Source organism: Bufo bufo, chromosome 1, assembly GCF_905171765.1.
Source record: "Bufo bufo chromosome 1, aBufBuf1.1, whole genome shotgun sequence".
NCBI lineage: Eukaryota > Metazoa > Chordata > Amphibia > Anura > Bufonidae > Bufo > Bufo bufo.
In genome coordinates this window covers 264496356-264517627 of record NC_053389.1, presented here as the reverse complement: position 1 = coordinate 264517627, position 21272 = coordinate 264496356, and the positions used below count along the sequence as shown (strand labels likewise).

At 42.4% G+C, this 21272-nt stretch overlaps 1 protein-coding gene across 6 annotated transcripts in view; it reads left to right on the top strand.

Moving 5' to 3' along the window:
• CALD1 (caldesmon 1) overlaps positions 1–21272 on the top strand; it is a 187009-nt gene that overhangs the window by 106324 nt on the left and 59413 nt on the right. The window contains exon 1 of one of the 6 annotated variants that reach the window (XM_040439194.1): positions 17818–18028. The exons of the other annotated variants lie outside the window; for them this stretch is intronic. Coding sequence (XP_040295128.1) covers positions 17979–18028 — 50 coding nt within the window. The 5' untranslated portion in view covers positions 17818–17978. Of the gene's footprint in view, positions 1–17817; positions 18029–21272 lie in introns of those variants that run through there. 6 annotated transcript variants of the gene reach the window in all.

The following is a 21272-nucleotide window of genomic DNA, read 5'->3' as shown; positions in this document are numbered from 1 at the left end:
CTCGTGGGCTCGCGTAGTCTCTGAGGAAGCCACTGAGGAAGAGGGAGGACCCTCGAAACGCGTCTGGCTGGTTCCTGCGAGTATTTACCCACCCTATTCTGTAAAAAGTTGGAAGAATACCGTTGAGTCTGCAGCTACAATCCAGTGAAAATTTAGCTGGACTAATTGATCGCGAGACTACGCGAGCCCACGAGAATTGGAGAGATCACTTCCTGATCGTTGAGACGCACGGAAGTACCCTCGTGGAACGCAGAGATCACTTCCTGATTGCTGAGACGCACGGAAGCACTCTCGTGGAACGCTGAGACCGACGAGAGGAAAACTTTTATACATTTGGATCCTATACCAAGGACCCCAGCGTTTAGGAGAGAGACACCTTCAAAGGTTTAGCCTGAACTAGAGGCAAGGTAAGAGGGTTTGAAGAACTAGGGGGACGCCCCAGTTCTAACACCCGACTATTCTTTACCTAAGCCTTACTGCCTAAACGCATAGAGGAACTGCCATTGAACCGAAACAATATATACCTCAACTGAGGAATTGCTACTAGGTCTATGCACGACCTTATTTATCACTATATTTACCTATAATATATCACCAGCATACTATTTTTGTATTATCTACTTTGCACAGGATTTTGATTTTATTTTTCACAGATTTTTTGTTCACCAAAGGATGCATGTATGTTCCTTATCTTACACAGGATGTTGATTTGATTATATGAATTGATTATATACACTCATAGACCCAGAGCTTGATATTTGTTCACCCGGCAGGATATTGAAGTAGGATACTTAATGTCATATTATCCCCAGTGTATTATATGTTAATTTTATGTATATTTTATTGTAAATTTTATCTCAATATATAAAGCTACTACTTATTAGACTAACCAGCTGGTGAGTGCCTGCTTTTAATTTCAAATAAAAAAAAAGTGTGAATTGTCACAAAAAAATGTCACTAAAATGTATCTGTCTAAATATAATATTAATAACCATACTTGCCTACTCTCCCAGAGTCTTCCAAGAAAGAGGGGGATCTTCTGGACTCCCAGCGGAACAGTCAAGTCTCCCACAAAGACTAGGGTTAGGTTGTGGAATGTGTATTTATATCACATTTATTGACCTCAGTAGTATGTATGCAGTGAGCTCCCCCTGGAGGCAAGACTAATTTATCACTTAGATTGTTTCTCCAGGCTTTGACATTAATTAGCTATGTATAAAATAAGACATCTATGTTTGGAGGGGATCTGACCCCTGAGACACCCACCTATCAGCACAATGAAGGTGTTGAGGTTCTCGAGAGTGCTGTGTTTCCTTCATCATTTAAATAGGCACAGTAACTTGCCGTACAGACAGTATTGCCTGGTACTGCAACTAATTTTATTCAATCCCACTTATGAATAGGAGTCTGTCAGCAATTATGACTCTGCAAAACTAATGTCAAAATTAGTTAAGAGACCCCAGACTTCCTTAAATGGGTTGTAGCATGAAAAAGATTCTACATTTCGTTAAAAAAAGCATCTGGATCTAAATACTATTTGTAATTGCATGTAATCAAAAATTTTATATAGCTGTTGAGTTAATCAATAAAATCTACCTGCTTAGCATCACCTGCTGTTTGTTCTTTTGTTTATTTCTCCAACCACCTTGCTGAGGTGGACACACATGCTCAGTTCCATCCTTGAACTGCGACCAGCCAGGTCTTCTGTTAGAAGCTGTGGCAGTTACAGGGAGAGCTGCAGAAAAAAGGCTATGCCCCTAAGAAAGGGAATTCTTAATCCCCACACCCTCCCCGAGCTGCCAGTTTGAAATACATTTAGCAGACCAATTGGAGCAATGAACTGGGGGCAGGGGAATGGAGATATGTTTTTCCATGTTAGGTACAGGGCTGGTTCTAGCTTTTTGTCACGTACTATCTGATGTCTGACTTTCATTTTTTTTACAATAATCATGGAATAACACCTTTAAACTCAGCCTTGTATATGTTCTTACTATCAGCCTCACCAAGACGAAGTTTTAAACCCATGCAGGCTGCTATTGCAAGTGCCCTCTGGGTGTTCCCTAACGATGACGTGCCCTGGTCTCTGTACACTAAGTGCTCCACAACCCCTCCTATGTTAGAGCCTGTCACAGCCATCACTCACCACCGAGGTGAGCAGTTGTGGACCATTACTGCTGGGGACACTTCTGCACTGGGTAACAAACAGAAAGCACTTATGGTGTGTCTAGAGAGGTGTAAGGTCTCAATGTATCTCAGTCAGCAGTTTTGCATGGTCAAAACTGCTGACAGACTCCCTTTAATGGCCGATCCTAAGCATAGTTGTGAATACCCCTATAGTTGGATGTGTGAAGATAATCTACGTTAAGGGGCTAAAAGTGAACATGCTCTTGTTTATGTTCTTTGGTATAGATGTGGGATAGACCTTCAAGAAAATCATCTGGTGGGCTCAAAATACCCAAGCTCATCAATGCTGACATTACAATGAATATAGCAGGGCCTACTGTTGGATAGATCCAAAGGCAAACCGTATTGCACATGCTAACTATATCCAATAAGATACTAACAGGACCTAGGTGGTATTAAAACTAGGATTCCAAAGTGATCCTTCTACAGGGAAACATTGATCCAAGTATTTTATCATGACTCACATGCAACCATATGGAGTTCTTGCCTTAGGGTCTCCCTTGAAACTGTATGGATCACCTGTGTATACAGACCAAAATTATGCCAAAGGCCAGAGTGATGTCGTAGTCTATAGTGTCACAGCTTTCATGCTGGTTTGTATCCTATTAATACTTGGTCAGTTCAAATATTCATTAGCAGGAGTTTTGATTTTCCAGCTTGTACTTATTTACTTCTTGCTATCTCAGTGCTTGGCCCACTATGAAGATATGCAGCTGTTTCTGATTCTGTTACAGTACAAATATTGCGACTACTCCCCAGCACACAGTTCACAAGATTTTTATAGTTTGAATAATAAAGTATTCACACGAATCCCCTGACAGGGGATGGAGTCCAGCATCCAATGGTCAGATGCCTTCTCCTCGCTAGAGGCCTATTTATCTGTCCTGCATCTTGTATCACTGTTTTTTATTTTGTCATTACAAAAACACAATGCTCCACTTTTTGACAAACATGTCATTGCAAAAACACAATTCTCTATTTTTTGGACAAACATGTGGCTGACACATGGCAGTGCAAAGAGGTAAGAGAGCCCCCTGCTGGTGATTGACACCAGCTCACCCATTCCATCTAGCAACAAAAGCTTGACTATGTGATCTTCCTATGGTAATCACACATTCTTTATCCATGGAGAAGCCCCATGCAGGTACCTGTGAAGTCAGATACAAGTTCACTGCATGGACACTGGCTGTCTATATGATACATACTTTCTTGACACGATTTCAGAGAGTCACTAATGCAGACCACTTTAAGAAACCCTTTGATGACTGGCCGTTGAAGGGTTAACCGAAAGAGTTATGGTACGCCAACAATGCAGCACCAAACAGTTAAATTTGACACTGCCACATCTGTGTGTTCAGCTAGGCCTTCCTTCATCCAAAGCAAAAATTTGACCTCTATCTAGTAACCTGATCAAGTCAGAGTAGATTTTTGGTGCCTAGTGATGAGTGAATATATTCTACGCAAATGAAAACTGTTATGAATTCCCCGGAAGATTCTAATTTTGGCAAATCTAAAACTTGTGTGATTCATCAAGTATAAATCACTTAAAATGGCCCACACGATTTCACAGTTTCAGAAAACCAAGCAGACATCTGCCACCAAAAAAGGATACTTTTTGGACTGTTTAAAAAAAAAATCTGACAGGACAGTGTTCTATCAAACAGGCTGTTTCTTACCATTTGTTAACATCTGTAGTACCCCAGTACCCCCTGTATATGCAAATGTTTGGTGATGTTTAGAGATGAGCGAATCGAATCCCATGAAGTGGAATATGATCTGAATTTCAGGATAAATTTGATTCGCCTAGATGACGAATTTCCTCATGCTTCGTGTCATCGAATCGATTTAACCTGAAATAGTATAAAAAACCAAGAAATGACGTAATCTTGCGCTGCACAGTATTTCGGATGAGATCTTCAAGCAAGATGGCGGCGGCCGGCCCGTCGCAAACAAATGGAGGCGGTAAGTTTATTAGAATGTTTTTTATATTGTTAATTTTGCACTCAGATGCCGTGATCATGTATGAACGCGGCATCTGAGGGGTAAAATGACAGGGGCAGCGCTATCGCAGCTCCCTGTCATTGCACCCACTACTTACAAAAAATTTGCTTCGTGACGAAGTAATTCGTCACAAAGCGATTTTTTTTTTTTTTTTACGATATTCGGCGAATCAGCTGAATCGAACTTTTAAGAAATTCGCTCATCTCTAGTGATGTTATGTACAGTCAGGTCCATAAATATTGGGACATCTACACAATTCTAACATTTTTGTCTCTACTGTCAGCTTTAATTTGAGGGTATTTACATCCAAATCAGGTAAATGGTGTAGGAATTACAACAGTTTGCATATGTGCCTCCCACTTGTTAAGGAACCAAAAGTAATGGGACAATTGGCTTCTCAGCTGTTCCATGGCCAGGTGTGTGTTCTTCCCTCATTATCCCAATTACAATGAGCAGATAAAAGGTCCAGAATTCGTTTCAAGTGTGCTATTTGCATTTGGAATCTGTTTCTGTCAACTCTCAAGATGAGATCCAAAGAGCTGTCACTATCAGTAAAGCAAGCCATCATTAGGCTGAAAAAACACAACAAACCCATCAGAGAGATAGCAAAAACATTAGGCGTGGCCAAAACAACTGTTTGGAACATTCTTAAAGAGAAGGAACGCACCGGTGAGCTCAGCAACACCAAAAGACCCGGAAGACCACGGAAAACAACTGTGGTGGATGACCGAAGAATTCTTTCCCTGGTGAAGAAAACACCCTTGACAACAGTTGGCCAGATCAAGAACACTCTCCAGGAGGTAGGTGTATGTGTGTCAAAGTCAACAATCAAGAGAAGACTTCACCAGAGTGAATACAGAAGGTTCACCACAAGATGTAAACCATTGGTGAGCCTCAAAAACAGGAAGGCAAGATTAGAGTTTGCCAAACGACATCTAAAAAAGCCTTCACAGTTCTGGAACAACATCCTATGGACAGGTGAGACCAAGATCAACTTGTACCAGAGTGATGGGAAGAGAAAAGTATGGAGAAGGAAAGGAACTGCTCATGATCCTAAGCATACCACCTCATCAGTGAAGCATGGTGGTGGTAGTGTCATGGCGTGGGCATGTATGGCTGCCAATGGAACTGGTTCTCTTGTATTTATTGATGATGTGACTGCTGACAAAAGCAGCTGGATGAATTCTGAAGTGTTTCAGGCAATATTATCTGCTCATATTCAGCCAAATGCTTCAGAACTCATTGGACGGCGCTTCACAGTGCAGATGGACAATGACCCAAAGCATACTGCAAAAGCAACCAAAGAGTTTTTTAAGGGATAGAAGTGAAATGTTATGCAATGGCCAAGTCAATCACCTGACCTGAATCCGATTGAGCATGCATTTCACTTGCTGAAGACAAAACTGAAGGGAAAATGCCCCAAGAACAAGCAGGAACTGAAGACAGTTGCAGTAGAGGCCTGGCAGAGCATCACCAGGGATGAAACCCAGCGTCTGGTGATGTCTTTGCGTTCCAGACTTCAGGCTTTAATTGACTGCAAAGGATTTGAAACCAAGTATTAAAAAGTGAAAGTTTGATTTATGATTATTATTCTGTCCCATTACTTTTGGTTCCTTAATAAGTGGGAGGCACATATGCAAACTGTTGTAATTCCTACACCGTTCACCTGATTTGGATGTAAATACCCTCAAATTAAAGCTAACAGTCTGCCGTTAAAGCACATCTTGTTTGTTTCATTTCAAATCCATTGTGGTGGTGTATACACTCACCTAAAGAATTATTAGGAACACCTGTTCTATTTCTCATTAATGCAATTATCTAGTCAACCAATCACATGGCAGTTGCTTCAATGCATTTAGGGGTGTGGTCCTGGTCAAGACAATATCCTGAACTCCAAACTGAATGTCAGAATAGGAAAGAAAGGCGATTTAAGCAATTTTGAGCTTGGCATGGTTGTTGGTGCCCGACAGGCCGGTCTGAGTATTTCACAATCTGCTCAGTTACTGGGATTTTCACGCACAACCATTTCTAGGGTTTACAAAGAATGGTGTGAAAAGGGAAAAACATCCAGTATGCGGCAGTCCTGTGGGCAAAAATGCCTTGTGGATGCTAGAGGTCAGAGGAGAATGGGCCGACTGATTCAAGCTGATAGAAGAGCAACATTGACTGAAATAACCACTCGTTACAACCGAGGTATGCAGCAAAGCATTTGTGAAGCCACAACACGCACAACCTTGAGGCGGATGGGCTACAACAGCAGAAGACCCCACCGGGTACCACTCATCTCCACTACAAATAGGAAAAAGAGGCTACAATTTGCACGAGCTCACCAAAATTGGACTGTTGAAGACTGGAAAAATGTCGCCTGGTCTGATGAGTCTCGATTTCTGTTGAGACATTCGAATGGTAGAGTCCGAATTTGGCGTAAACAGAATGAGAACATGTATCCATCCTCTGATGGCTACTTCCAGCAGGATAATGCACCATGTCACAAAGCTCAAATAATTTCAAATTGGTTTCTTGAACACGACAATGAGTTCACTGTACGAAAATGGCCCCCACAGTCACCAGATCTCAACCCAATAGAGCATCTTTTGGGATGTGGTGGAACGGGAGCTTCGTGCCCTGGATGTGTATCCCTCAAATCTCCATCAACTGCAAGATGCTATCCTATCAATATGGGCCAAAATTTTTAAAGAATGCTATCAGCACCTTGTTGAATCAATGCCACGTAGAATTAAGGCCGTTCTGAAGGCAAAAGGGGGTCCAACACCGTATTAGTATGGTGTTCCTAATAATTCTTTAGTTGAGTGTAGAGCCAAAAATTTTAGAATTGTGTAGATGTCCCAATATATTTTGAGCTGACTGTATATGTTTATGTATATGTTAAATTATTTAATATTCTGTATTACACCCACCATATAGTGTATGGATGGCAACCCAGGATTAACAAAGCCTGACTCTGCCCTTGTCAAAAGGTTAGTTGTGCACTGGTCCCATCCCCTCTAACCTTTGGGGGAGTGTACAGTCGTGGCCAAAAGTTTTGAGAATTACATAAATATTGGAAATTGGAAAAGTTGCTGCTTAAGTTTTTATAATAGCAATTTGCATATACTCCAGAATGTTATGAAGAGTGATCAGATGAATTGCATAGTCCTTCTTTGCCATGAAAATTAACTTAATCCCAAAAAAAACTTTCCACTGCCTTTCATTGCTGTCATTAAAGGACCTGCTGAGATCATTTCAGTAATAGTCTTGTTAACTCAGGTGAGAATGTTGACGAGCACAAGGCTGGAGATCATTATGTCAGGCTGATTGGGTTAAAATGGCAGACTTGACATGTTAAAAGGAGGGTGATGCTTGAAATCATTGTTCTTCCATTGTTAACCATGGTGACCTGCAAAGAAACACGTGCAGCCATCATTGCGTTGCATAAAAATGGCTTCACAGGCAAGGATATTGTGGCTACTAAGATTCCACCTCAGTCAACAATTTATAGGATCATCAAGAACTTCAAGGAAAGAGATTCAATTCTTGTTAAGAAGGCTTCAGGGCATCCAAGAAAGTCCAGCAAGCGCCAGTATCGTCTCCTAAAAAGGATTCAGCTGCGGGATCGGAGTGCCACCAGTGCAGAGCTTGCTCAGGAATGGTAGCAGGCAGGTGTGAGCACATATGCACGCACAGTGAGGCGAAGACTTTTGGAAGATAGCCTGGTGTCAAGAAGGCCAGCAAAGAAGCCACTTCTCTCCAAAAAAACATCAAGGACAGATTGATCTTCTGCAGAAAGTATGGTGAATGGACTGCTGAGGACTGGGGCAAAGTCATATTCTCCGATGAAGCCTCTTTCCGATTGTTTGGGGCATCTGGAAACAGGCTTGTCCGGAGAAGAAAAGGTGAGCGCTACCATCAGTCCTGTGTCATGCCAACAGTAAAGCATCCTGAGACCATTCATGTGTGGGGTTGCTTCTCACTCACAATTTTGCCCAAAAACACAGCCATGAATAAAGAATGGTACCAAAACACCCTCCAACAGCAACGTCTTCCAACAATCCAACAATCCAACAACAGTTTGGTGAAGAACAATGCATTTTCCAGCACGACTGAGCACCGTGCCATAAGGCAAAAGTGTTAACTAAGTGGCTCGGGGACCAAAACGTTGACATTTTGGGTCCATGGCCTGGAAACTCCCCAGATCTTAATCCCATTGAGAACTTGTGGTCAATCCTCAAGAGGCTGGTGGACAAACAAAAACCCACTAATTCTGACAAACTCCAAGAAGTGATTATGAAAGAATGGGTTGCTATCAGTCAGGAATTGGCCCAGAAGTTGATTGAGAGCATGCCCAGTCGAATTGCAGAGGTCCTGAAAAAGAAGGGCCAACACTGCAAATACTGACTCTTTGCATAAATGTCATGTAATTGTCGATAAAAGCCTTTGAAACGTATAAAGTGCGTGTAATTATATTTCACTACATCACAGAAACAACTGAAACAAAGATCTAAAAGCAGTTTAGCAGCAAACTTTGTGAAAACTAATATTTGTGTCATTCTCAAAACTTTTGGCCACGACTGTATAGTGATAATTCAAAAGAGAATAAAACAAAGTCCATGTACTCCTTCTTGGACCTCAAGTTCCAGAGACTAAAAGATCTCTGCAAGATCTACAGAAAGAGAAAGACAGAGAAAGAGAAAGAAAAGGAGAACTTGGAATTTGTAAAGCCAAGCATAGGAGTCAGTAGGGTAATCTGCGACTACAGCTAACCAAACCATACTGCAGTGGAGGGATACTGTTAAGACACTATTCACCCTTGGACACATCCTGGCTTGATGTGCAATCAAAAGACCTATATCCCACAGTGGTCATTACAGCCATTACTGCCAGAGTACTATTGCCCGCCATAGATTCTACTGAGAGAGACTTTGGCAAGCTAGAGAGGAAGGAGGGCCATAATACTCAAGCTTGCTGACATCCATAAACTGTTATCTGTGAAAGAATTGCACTGTGAACAGCTGTAACAGTGTTTTGCTATAGATGTACAGTTGTATAGTTGGATGTTCTATTACTCCTATTTTGCACTATAGTAAAGAAAAGCATTTATTCTAGCTCTGGCCTGGTTTCCTGACTCCTGCACCATACGCCGGCTATTGCATTCTAAACTCCCTGTCTTGCACCCATCCAAACGCCTAACATCAAGAGTACCCCAACTACCATCAAGCAGGAGCCCCAGAATCAGAGTTGTCCCCTGAGGGAAGAAAGGGTGCCCTTTCCTTATGCTGCACTGGCCCTAGGGAGCAAAGTTGACAGGACAACCACTGTGACAGACTGTGATTACAGAAGCCACTACCAGTCACATTCTCCACTTCAACTCCTCACAAGCCACTTCACATCCATTTAACAATAGTCCTATATGTCACTGTCACTCTGACATTACTAATGCTGTCTTGGTTTTAAAGAGTTTGAAAGGGGTTGGATATAGTCCTAGGAGACCTCAGAATATCATAAATTACTTTTACAAGACAATCTGGGCATTTTTGATTAAAATTGAATTTACTTGGATCGAATCTGACTGCTAATTCTACTAAATCGGACCCGAAATAAATTTTGGTAAATTTGCCACTGTGCCCCTTCCCAGCGCCCAGAATTTAATGAACATGACTTGCCAACCCCTCTTACTAGCTATGACACTGGTAGGTTGTCTTAGGGATAATCCAATGGGCCCTCATACTGCCATACAACATTGTATCCAGGTCATAGGCATAACTATAATTCATAGGGCTCCATAGCAAAATACGATGGGACTCCACCATCCAGTGTAAGAAATTTAAAACATCAGCATAAGTACCTATAATTAAAGGTAATAGCACCATATATCAGAAAACCCACATTATAGCAAAAAGCCACCATATTGTTATTCCTCCTGACTGGGCTCTCCCAACCTCTGGGTCCAATAGCAAGAGCTATGGCTATGGTTACACCCATGCCCCAGCCTAAGATAACACCCTCTATTACTGCTTGATCTGCAAAAGTCTGCAAGACACTGGCTTGGGATCTTCTGTCACATTTACATATGTATGCTCTGTTCTTGGCTGAAGGACGGCTACTAGAGGTTGTGAAGAAAAACAGCTAAACTTGGCTGAATACTACTTCCCAATTACTGTTCTTCATTAATGAATTGATAACCGTTTTTCAATGTATCTGTTTTCAGAGAATAAATAAAAATTTTTGGGAAGGAACATTCAGCTTATTGATTGTCACAGGTTAAAATGGCCTCAATAGTCCTTTGTTCTGGATTTCCTTCAAGCAGCATATGTTCCTTTTTCTGTTATACTAAATTTACATGCTGATTAAAATAGGCAACAAATAGTTAAATAGCAGAGGACAATAGGGGTGCTATATCTATAACTATAGCACATACATTTGTGGACTTCAGTAGATCAGCAACCTCTTGTGCTAATAATTATACAAAAGAAAAGGGCTGGGCACTCACTATATCTAGTAGCCGTGGTGCTTTATTAATTAAAATCAATTATTATAATATAATTAAAAATGCAACAAAAAAATGCAACAAAGACGCATCAATACCGCATAAGCAGTTACTCCAGCTTATTGTAATAAGGCTATATAACATAGCCTGACACGATGGTGACCTATTTGATATTTATATATTTTTATAGATATGTATATGAGGGATCTACACAGTTATGAAATCTGGATCGTTTGGAATATAAATGCAACAAAAAAATGCAACAAAGACGCATCAATACCGCATAAGCGGTTACTTTATATTTGGTGTATCTTTGATATATACAATCCAGATCTATACATATCTAATGAAAATTATGGAAAGGAGTATGGAGGATATTTTGGTGTATCTAATATTGATTCATTCGAAGAGATCCCAATATTGAGATCCACCACAGATTTTGAGGAGAACCCGATCCATTTCAGAATTTGAGGAATACTTGGCTCATTTCCCAGTTGGATTAATTACTGAAGTCCTCTATAAAAGGAGAGACATTAGGGAGGGGAGGTCAACCACTGAGGAAGGGGCCACTAAGAGCCCCGAAACGCGTCTGGTCCTGGACCCCCCGACTGGACCTAAGGACCACCAACCTTTGCAGCTTCGCCCCTTCTTGGAGAAAATAAATTGAAGGTGGAACGCATATCTGCAGAGCTGTGGAATACAAAGATACTACTGGCGCCAGTAAGTGAGGAACTTTGATTGTTCAATTGAAAAACAGCTTGTTGAAAACTCTCTGTGAAACCTACTAGGAGTTATCAAAGACTATTCCATTGTGAAGTTGTGGCTCACACGTACAAGCGGAGATCATACCCTGACTATTACGCGGGACGCCGCGGATTGTTGATCTGAGCCGCCTAAGTACATTTATTATGTGAGTAGACTATAATACAACTGACACATTATCCATTTGGAAATTAACGCTGTTACTTTGAACTGTGCGAATATTTGAATTCAGGACTATTCGTCTCTGAAAAAGATCTCAGGATATCGGATCAACTATTTCATCCGTCCTTTTTGTATATGGCACACTTCTGATATTGGACTGAACATTCGGATAGTTTTGGACTGTTTTCGTCATCCATATATGCGGACTATTACTGATCATATCTGACTCTTATATATATCAAATAGGTCCTTTTACCATTGTGTTACAGTGATTATATTTATATTTTAGATATTATTATTGATGTGTATGAATGTGTGTTAGAATATGTGTTTTTAATTATATTATAATAATTGATTTTAATTAATAAAGCACCACGGCTACTAGATATAGTGAGTGCCCAGCCCTTTTCTTTTGTATAATTTTTTGCTTGTTAGATTGGGTGAATCTGCGGGCTGTGAGCACCCATCCGGGTTTTTCCATACAGTAGTGCGACCCATTATCTGTGAATTAATCCTACTCTTGTGCTAATAGTTCCTAGTTAGGCTTTGCCCAAGACCACTTTCAACAGGGAAATCAATAGACACTCTGTATGCTCACACTCCTACAGTAACCCACTAGTTCACTGTTAAAGAATTAATGCTATGGTTCACTGCTGAAGAAAAAGTGTTATGTTTCACTGCTAAAGGGTTAATGCTATGGTTCACTGTTCCAATTATCAAATGGTTCCCTGTTAAAGGTTGTTTACTGAAAGAGGTAACAATGCAATATCCTTGATACAAGTGGTTTATGTAACTTTGCTATGCAATGTGTATTCCAAAAGACTGAATATGGGTAGGAAATTAACTGGCAGTACTTAATAGTTGCCAGGTAGTGTGCTGGACCCATTTCCCCTGGTTAGAGTCTTCTGTTTGGAGTATGTGCTGCTGCCAACTAAGCCAACAGAGAATCCTTCTCTAGGAAGACACACTTCCTGTAAGTAAAAGCTGCCTGACGGGCATCTCTGCTGGGAACTAACTTCTGAGGGAAAGAAGAAGCATTGCATTTTTGCAGGAGGTTGAGGCCATTTAAAGGCTATGTTTGGACAAAGACAGTAAAGGTAATGCATGCATTATGCTTTAGACTTTACTGCACATGGTTTGGGTTATATTGCTCCTGGCGCCCGGCACACTACTGAGATGGACTGGCCATCTGATGTAGATGGCACCCCACAGTTTGCAGAGAAATATTAAGAGTGATTGCACGCCTTTGGTTAACTGGGAAGATTGCTAGTATCTACTGTATAATCTACTGCATAGCCACCTCCTATACACAGATTTTGGAAATAGATTATTCTATTGAAATACTTATGCTTACTGCTAGCATTTGTACTGTAAACACCATAATCTTGTTCAGTAAAGGACTTTATCTTATTATAATCAAACAGTCTGCTCATTGGTCTCCCTACCCAATCAAGGTTTTTCTTGCCTGTTCTCCTGCATTCTACCCTGCTGCTCACCTAACATAAAGGGAACCCCAGACATCACCAGAAAGGAGACCCCAAAGGCCAGAGTGTGCACTGACGGCAAGAAGGGTTGTTCCCCTCCTCTTTGCTACAATGCGAGAGCACTGGAGCAGGGTTTGCCACTGTGAGGACGATGACCTCCCTCATTGCGACCGCCACCACGCCCATCCTCTCCACTTCCTCCCTATGCCCTCCCCCTGGAGGCCAGCAGGTTGCACTACAGTATGTTCTTCTAGTTAGAATACAAGAATAAATAATACAGATATAATCCATATCGTCTAACAGGGGTAAAAATCTGTGAAATAAAAAAGTTTTTGGGAAGTCTCCTCTGCACCACAGAGGTATTGCATCTATTACCCAGTATAGTCGCGTTCCATAGACAAGTGCTTCACTAAATCAATAGTCTTCACATCTTCACATTCTTCCATTTGTTTTTAATCACTGCAAATTGAATAAAAAAGTATCAGACTTTCAATAGAAAATCTTCAAGTGTAACAACAACTCAGCCGAGCATAACCGCATTGTATCGTTCTCTATACAAATCTCCGACCTTTGTGTACTTTCAAGACTTCCTTTTGAATGACAAGTTTGACTACTGCGGTGGAGCTGCCTCCGCTTGTTTATTATGGGAATTTAGAACATTCTTCTATGCTTCTGCTGGCCTCCATTAGTGGTCACGACAACCTTTTAGAACACCCCCCCCCCCCCCCCCCCCGAAATGTAGCCAGTTAAATATTCCCGCTCCTGGCTTACATGAGAAACTATATGTTTGATTATTGATTATTTACTTCAGCGCATCTGATGTGTACAGTGATTATTACTGCGAGAGAGGCAACAATAGACTCCATTAAGATTGGGCCAAACCCCTTGGCTCACAGTAGGGTAAGCCATAGCTGACAGCTATTCCTCCCGACCACCTCAGTAGAGAGAAGGGAGTAAGCTTCTAACTACTCTGGGTTATCTACCCTGAGAACAAAAGGACCTGAAATCCAACTGATGTCAGGAGGCCCCACACACATCGTCAAATATGCATGACCAGCTAAACACATTATCATGACCACTGTATGACATTTTCATTGATGAAGAGTTTTTGCTGCTTGATAACCTTCTTTGGTCTCTTTGCCTTAGGCAGGTTGCTGAATCTCCTTAAAGAGACCAGCCCAGTATGGAGATTTATTGGTAGTGCTCCATGGTATGGAGACTTATTGGCAATGCTCAATGGGAACACAAGATGCAGAGAGGTATCTCCCAAGGAGAGAAAATCATCTTGCTAGCAGCACCTTGGGATATAACGAGGGAAAATAGCCAAGCCAAATATCCATCCGTTGACAGCTGTTTCGGGGTGCTTACCCCTCATCAGTACAGAGTAGGATTCTGGCTGGCTCAGTGTGATGCCTTGGATGCAGCTTAAGCAGGGTAATTGCTGACCGTAAAAAAAAAAAACAGCCCTTTATGGAGACTGATTGAGTGGGGCAGTGAGTTTCCATACAGGACTGGTCCCTTTAAGGACAGCCAATACCCTACCTAAGCTGCAACCAAGGCATCGCATCCAGCCAGCTACAATCCTACTCTGTACTGATGAGGGGTAAGCACCCCCCGACAGCTGTCTATGGATTAATATATTTGGCAGGGGATAGGTTATCAGTTAAAGGGAATCTGTCACTAGCAATTTACCCAAAAAATGTTTTCATGAATCCATGTTTAACAGAGTACCTTTTTTCCATCGGTCTTGTTCTTTTGATTGTCCGTCTTGTCATTTCTTCAAAAAATCGATTCTTATGATGTGTAAATGACGCTGTAAGGAGCCCAGAGGGGCGTTCTTCTTTCTCCACGGTGCCCAGGAACGCCCCTCTGAAGTGCCGTGCCCGCCTAAATTTGAAATCTAATAACACCTCCAAGTTCATCTAAATCCCCTCCCAGAGGCGAGGCTAAGTGCTCAACAACGCCCCCTCCTCAGCGCCGCGCTCTGCGGCAAACACCCCGATCCTCCTCTCGCCGGCATCCCAATCCCCGCGCAGGCGCAGTGCCGACAGTCATCTTATCATAGCCCAGGAAATCGCCGGCACTGCGCCTGCGCGGGGATTGGGATGCCGGTGAGAGGAGGATCAGGGTGTTTGCCGCAGAGCGCGGCGCTGAGGAGGGGGCGTTGTTGAGCACTTAGCCGCGCCTCTGGGAGGGGATTTAGATGAACTTAGAGGCGTTATTAGATTTCAAATTTAGGCGGGCACGGCACTTCAGAGGGGCGTTCCTGGGAACCGTGGAGAAAGAAGAACGCCCCTCTGGGCTCCTTACAGCGTCATTTACACATCATAAGAATCGATTTTTTGAAGAAATCACAAGACGGACAATCAAAAGAACAAGACCGATGGAAAAAAGGTACTCTGTTAAACATGGATTCATGAAAACATTTTTTTGGTAAATTGCTAGTGACAGATTCCCTTTAAAAAGTCTCAGAAAACCCCTTTAAAAAGTCGGATTTCACTCACAGGGAGCCACTACCACAAGATGGCACTAGCGAGACAGTTCTCTTTCCTTGCGAGATACCTCTTTGCCTTGAAATTCTTTCGGTTCTGAGCCCATCTTCGGACAAATCTAAATGACTCGGTTTCCATGCTGATTTTTGATGTGCGTTTATCATAGTTTTGTTTTAGATTAGCATTTTTTTTCACTTCCCATTGATTTCGATGGGAAATTCAACTCAGATTCTGGCCCAATATATAGCATGTTGCTTCTTTTTTCTGGAGCTGAGAAAACAGCAGTGGAAAAAACAACAACAATGCTACTAAATAGCACTGAGACCAATTGGAGGTTGTTTTGAAGCCATTTTGACACTTATCAAAATAAGCACCAAAAAAACTGATATGAGCTAGACCTAGAGGGGTTTCCAGAGTTAGAAAAAGGGTACCTGCACATGGGTGCAGGTTAATGTGCAGAAGATCCACAGAAATTTCCATATGGATTTCTGTGCATTTCTGCCCCCTATCCGCTCCAAAATCCACAATTTCTAACATTGTTTTTTGGTTTAGAGTTTGATGCGATTTTACCAAAGATCTCACCCTTCATTGGAAAGGGGTCAAATGTGCAGCTAAAACTGCAAACACAATTGACATGCTGCAGATTTGGGACATGCTGCGGATTTGGGAAATCCAAACGGCAGGTCAATTTCCGCACCGAAAAAATCGGCAAAGAGTAAATGAGATTTGTGTAATCTCATACACTTTGCTGGTACTGTACTACACTGCGGTTTTTCTGCACATGTGCAGGTGGCCAAAAGGGTCCGCTTTGTTTCTGGAGAAAGCACCACTCTTGTTTCTGGTCCTGCAGCTCAGCCCTGCTTACAGCACTTGAAGGGCATCTGTCACTGACCTGGCAGCTGAAGGCATCTGTGTTGGTCCCATGTTCATATGTGCCCGCATTGCTGAGTAACATGAAGTTTTAATATATGCAAATGAACCTCTAGGAGCAACGGGGGCGTTGCCATTACTCCTTGAGGCTCTGCTCTCTCTGCAACTGCCACAACATCTGCACTTTGATTTGACCATGTAATGCTTCAAGTCTCCTGCCGGGGCAGCGCTGGTAAAATGAGCACTTTCTGCAGAGGTTTCTTCTCCTTTCTACAGCTGATCACTGGGAGTCCCAGCAGCAGGACATCCTGTATTCAACTTATAGTAAAGCAACCTTCAACTAAGTCCGTAGAATGTGTCCGCACCCATTCCACAATTATCCGGAATGGGTGCGGACCCATTCATTCTCTATGGGGCAGGAATGGATGCGGACAGCACACAGTGTGCTATCTGCATTTCCGGAGCGCGGCCCCGAACTTCCGGTCCGCATAGAAATAATAGAACATGTCCTATTCTTGTCCGCAATTGCGCACAAGAATAGGCATTTCTATGGGGGTGCCGGCCGTGTGTATTGCGGATCCGCAATACACTACGGACGTGTGAATGGACCCTTAGTGTTTATTCACACGACTGTATTTATGGGTCCTCAAGTTTGCGAAAAGGGTGCAGACCCGTTTTTTTTTTTTCAAAGGGAAAACTGCAAAAAAAGATAGAGCATGTCCTATTCTTGTCCGCAATCGCGTCCAAGAATAGGTATTTCTATCATAGGTCTGGCCAGTACCCGTGTTTTGTGGATCGGCAATATGCAGGCCGCAGAACACTTCCGGTCGTGTGAATGGACCCTAAAAAAAACTGTTTCCAAAATTGAACCCCTTTTAATGGCTTATATATACAAAAATGTTGAGTGTGTACCCCATATTATACTCACAATGGCTGTAAGGAACTATCATTATATGTAGCAGTTCAATGTAGAACATCCAAAAAACAACCTCTCACACCGGTCTCACAAAGCCAAACAAGCGGCGCAGAATCCGGAACATTTACATAAATGATCAGACTCTTATAGGTAAACTATTTAAATTGGCTTAAGATGTTCAGTAGAGAAGTCGCCTCGAATGTAGACTTCAGAGTTTCTGCTTTCCAGATAACAGACCTGGAAATATTTAATGCAATTTTTCTCAGGTGACGTAAGCTTAGCGTAGACATTCCTGTATTATCAGGGGGGGTGGGGGTGGTGGGATTGGGAGGGAGAATATAGGAAAAATAGAAGACAAAAGAGTAGAGAACTTCTACTACAGTGATTACGGTAACCAAGAAGAGGGGGGGGGGAGCATTCGTATATGAGATCATGTGATGAAAAGTGGTGGGTCAAGCTTGGCAGGCTCTGTCGTCATAGGCTGATGGGCAAGGAGAATGCCTAGGTGTGCTGAGCATCCTGCAGGGTTGCAGCTCTTGGAAGGAATATGACATTGTCTCATCCCATCCTGCATTGTTCTTAATGAGAATTTGGAAAAGAGTCATTGACTTCCACAAGCAGAAATGATCAGCAGATCCAACAGCAGCAGGCACAGCCTCTCCGCCCTTTCCAAGTGAGTTATTAACTTTTCTGCCTCTGTTCTGGCCCCAACCTGTGCATTTTTTACGGCTCAGAGATTTTGTAAAAAGCCATTGGCAACATACTAGGAAGCTAGATCACCTATTTGCTAGCACAGATGTAGCAGAGCTGAGTTGGTCAATAGGCACAGTACAGCTGGATAGTATATCTTATCTAGTATTTTATCTAGGACTGCCTAAAAACATCTCAAAGCTTTTACCCTCCTGTAGTCCATGACAATGTCAGCTCTGCTACATCTGCATGGACCGTACTGAAAAGGATAGTAGATCTATGCTTTTGTCGATTTTTTTTTATTTTTTTTTATTTGCATACTAGGCAGTTTGTGGCAAGATGGGAGTAGTAGTTCTACAAGCTGCCTGAAATGCAGGGGTCAGCAACCGCCGGCGCTCCAGCTGTTGGGAGACTACAATTTCCAGCATGCCCCATTCACTCTTATGGGAGTTTGGAGAACAGTTGAGCAGCTGTGCACGCTGGGAATTGTAGTTTCACAACCTCTGGAGCCTCTACTGTAATGTATAGACTTGATGGGTTCTACTCTTGTAGTCTTCTCCACTGTAGCTTTTGTAAAAGGTATCCTAAGTGCATTTATCATGGTCCTAGTAATAGCAGAGCTGAGTTTGTCAATTAGCATGATACTCAATATCTCCTAGCTGGAGGAGAGAATGTTCCCTGTAAGGGAGTTAAAGGTCTGGGACCTCAGTGTGGAACTATATCAAAGCCACCTCGGATGTGAACGAGCTTTCAGATACATTAAGATGTTTTTTTTTACATAGGACTGCAGATAATCCTAGTGCATTATCTTACCTGAAAGCTGCTACCCTAATGCAGCCTCTGACAATATCAGCCCTGTCACTTAGAGAAACTGAGAGGGGGAGTTTGCCTTCAATACGGCAACCTAGAACGCTGGCGGCAAGATGAGAGTTGTAGTTTTACAAGCTGCTCTTTCCTGCAATGCACAGGCGTGATGATGGTAGGTGTGAAGGGCGTCCTCCATTGCAGCTTTTGTACAAGTTAGTCCTGTACATGATGTGCATTGTTTTTGGATAGCTTTAACCCTTACATTCCCGATGCGTAGAGCAGATCTTCTAGTAGGCATACATCTATGTTGTGTATGTGTATTCATTGTACTTTATGGAGCCCATTGGTCCATGTGCCTTCTGCGGTCTAAGACACTGGTCTTCAACTTGTGGCTCACCAAATCTTGAGGAACAAAGGCAGGGAATGATGAGAGTTGTAGTTTCGCAACAGCATAACAGCCACAGGTCAGAGATCACTGTTGTAAGGTATAAAGAGTCTTAAATAGATACTCTGGTGAGGAGTTGCTTTAATCTTTAGACCAGGCAATTGCCTGAGTGACAATGTCCTAATGTAATGGTACTCGCATAATGGAGGAAAGTTATCAAAAATGGTGTAAAGGAAAACTGGCTTAGTTGCCCATAGCAACCAGTCAGATTCCACCTTTCATTTTCCAAAGGAGCTCTGGAAAATGAAAGGTGGAATCTGATTGGTTGCTGTGGGCAACTAAGCCAGTTTTGATAAATTTCCCCCATTCTCCCTTCACAATCAACCAGAGACGTTGCAGAGTACAGACACCAGTTATAGCAGTCTGTATTCTGTTTATAGAATGCTGGTACATGGGCTTCCTCAACCATGTCAGGGAACTGTTATTTATGCGATTCTCTCATATATTTAATGGAATCTTTATTCCTTCACTCAGGCCCTGGCAGGGTCAAGGGGACCAAATAGCATCTTCCTGTCACAGGGACTTGCTAAATCAGTTCCATCAATCAGCTTCTCCTATCTCAGCTCTCTGGACGGGATCTCAGGGAGTGAGACTGACACAAAAGATATATATTGTGTGTGTGTGTGTGTGAGATATATATATATATATATACACACTATAGTGCTATAAATGGTGCCAGTTGAGGGGCGGGGGCTGGGACAGTTGCTATGAAACATTATAATCAGGGCTCATGCACACGAACATATTATCTTTACGTGTCCGTTCCGTTTTTTTTTTTTCCCGGATGTTACTCCGTGTGCATTCCGTTTCCGTATGTCCGGATTTCTGTTTTGCAAAAAAATAGAACATGTCCTATTATTGTCCGCATTACGGACAAGGATAGTACTGTTCTATTAGGGGCCAGCTGTTCCGTTCAGCAAAATACGGAATGCACACAGACGTCATTAGTATTTTTTGAGGACCGCAAAATACATACGGTCATGTGCATGAGCCCTCAGTCTGTGAACATGGTGGATGTCTGATTGGACCAGTTGGCATAGCAACTAAAGACCTCTTCACACTGATCTGCTCGTCAGTGGAAGAGACTGCTGCATTTACATGCAGCGATTTCCTCCACAGTATGGCGAGGAGTGACCGCAAATGCCATTGCTCATCCCCATACAGGAAACACTGTTTGCCGGCAGAAGATGCTGATAACATGGAACGATCTGCCTCGTTCATCGGGTAATCATCAGCGCCTTTAAACGTGCCGATTATTGGTAAAGAATGTTCATCTATGGCCCCAGCGTACGACTGTGTGGTACTCAGTCATGACGTGACTGTGGCATGATCGCGCTGTGTAGTTGTACCTTAAATGGAAATGCTTTCTTAGGGGCCCGTTCACTTGGCGGAATTTGCAGTCAGAATTCTGCACCAAAATTCTGGCAGCAGCCGCGTGGTGTCTGCCTCCCATTGTTTTCAATGAGAGGCAGAGTTGCAGGTCACAAGCCAGCAGTTTAAAGCGAAAACCGCGCCAAGAGAAAAGTTGTCCACTCGTAGTTTAGCTCCATGCAGTAGAGCTAAGCCACAAGTGGGTCCATGGCATTCAAAGTAAAGAACCGCGGCAGAAATAGCGCCAAAATCCACCTTTAGGCTTCACACAGAAATTTGCTTTGCTGTTTTGTCCTGCTAAAAAGCGCCATAACAACCTCATGCGTTTTTGGCCATACCATGGTGCTGTTTTTGGGTTAACATGTTTCAATGGTGCTTTATTCAAGCCGTTTTTTTCCCCTATATTGAAGGGGGTGGAAAAATGCCTGAAAAAAACACCCGGTATGGATTTTGTGTATATACAGGTGTGTATGTACTCATTTCTTGCGCTGTCATTGAGGAAACAAGACCTCTAGACACTGCACGCACGGTACATACCGTACATGCCCATTTCTTGTACTCTATAATAGTTTTTGTTAATGAATGCATCCATTATATGTTAGAA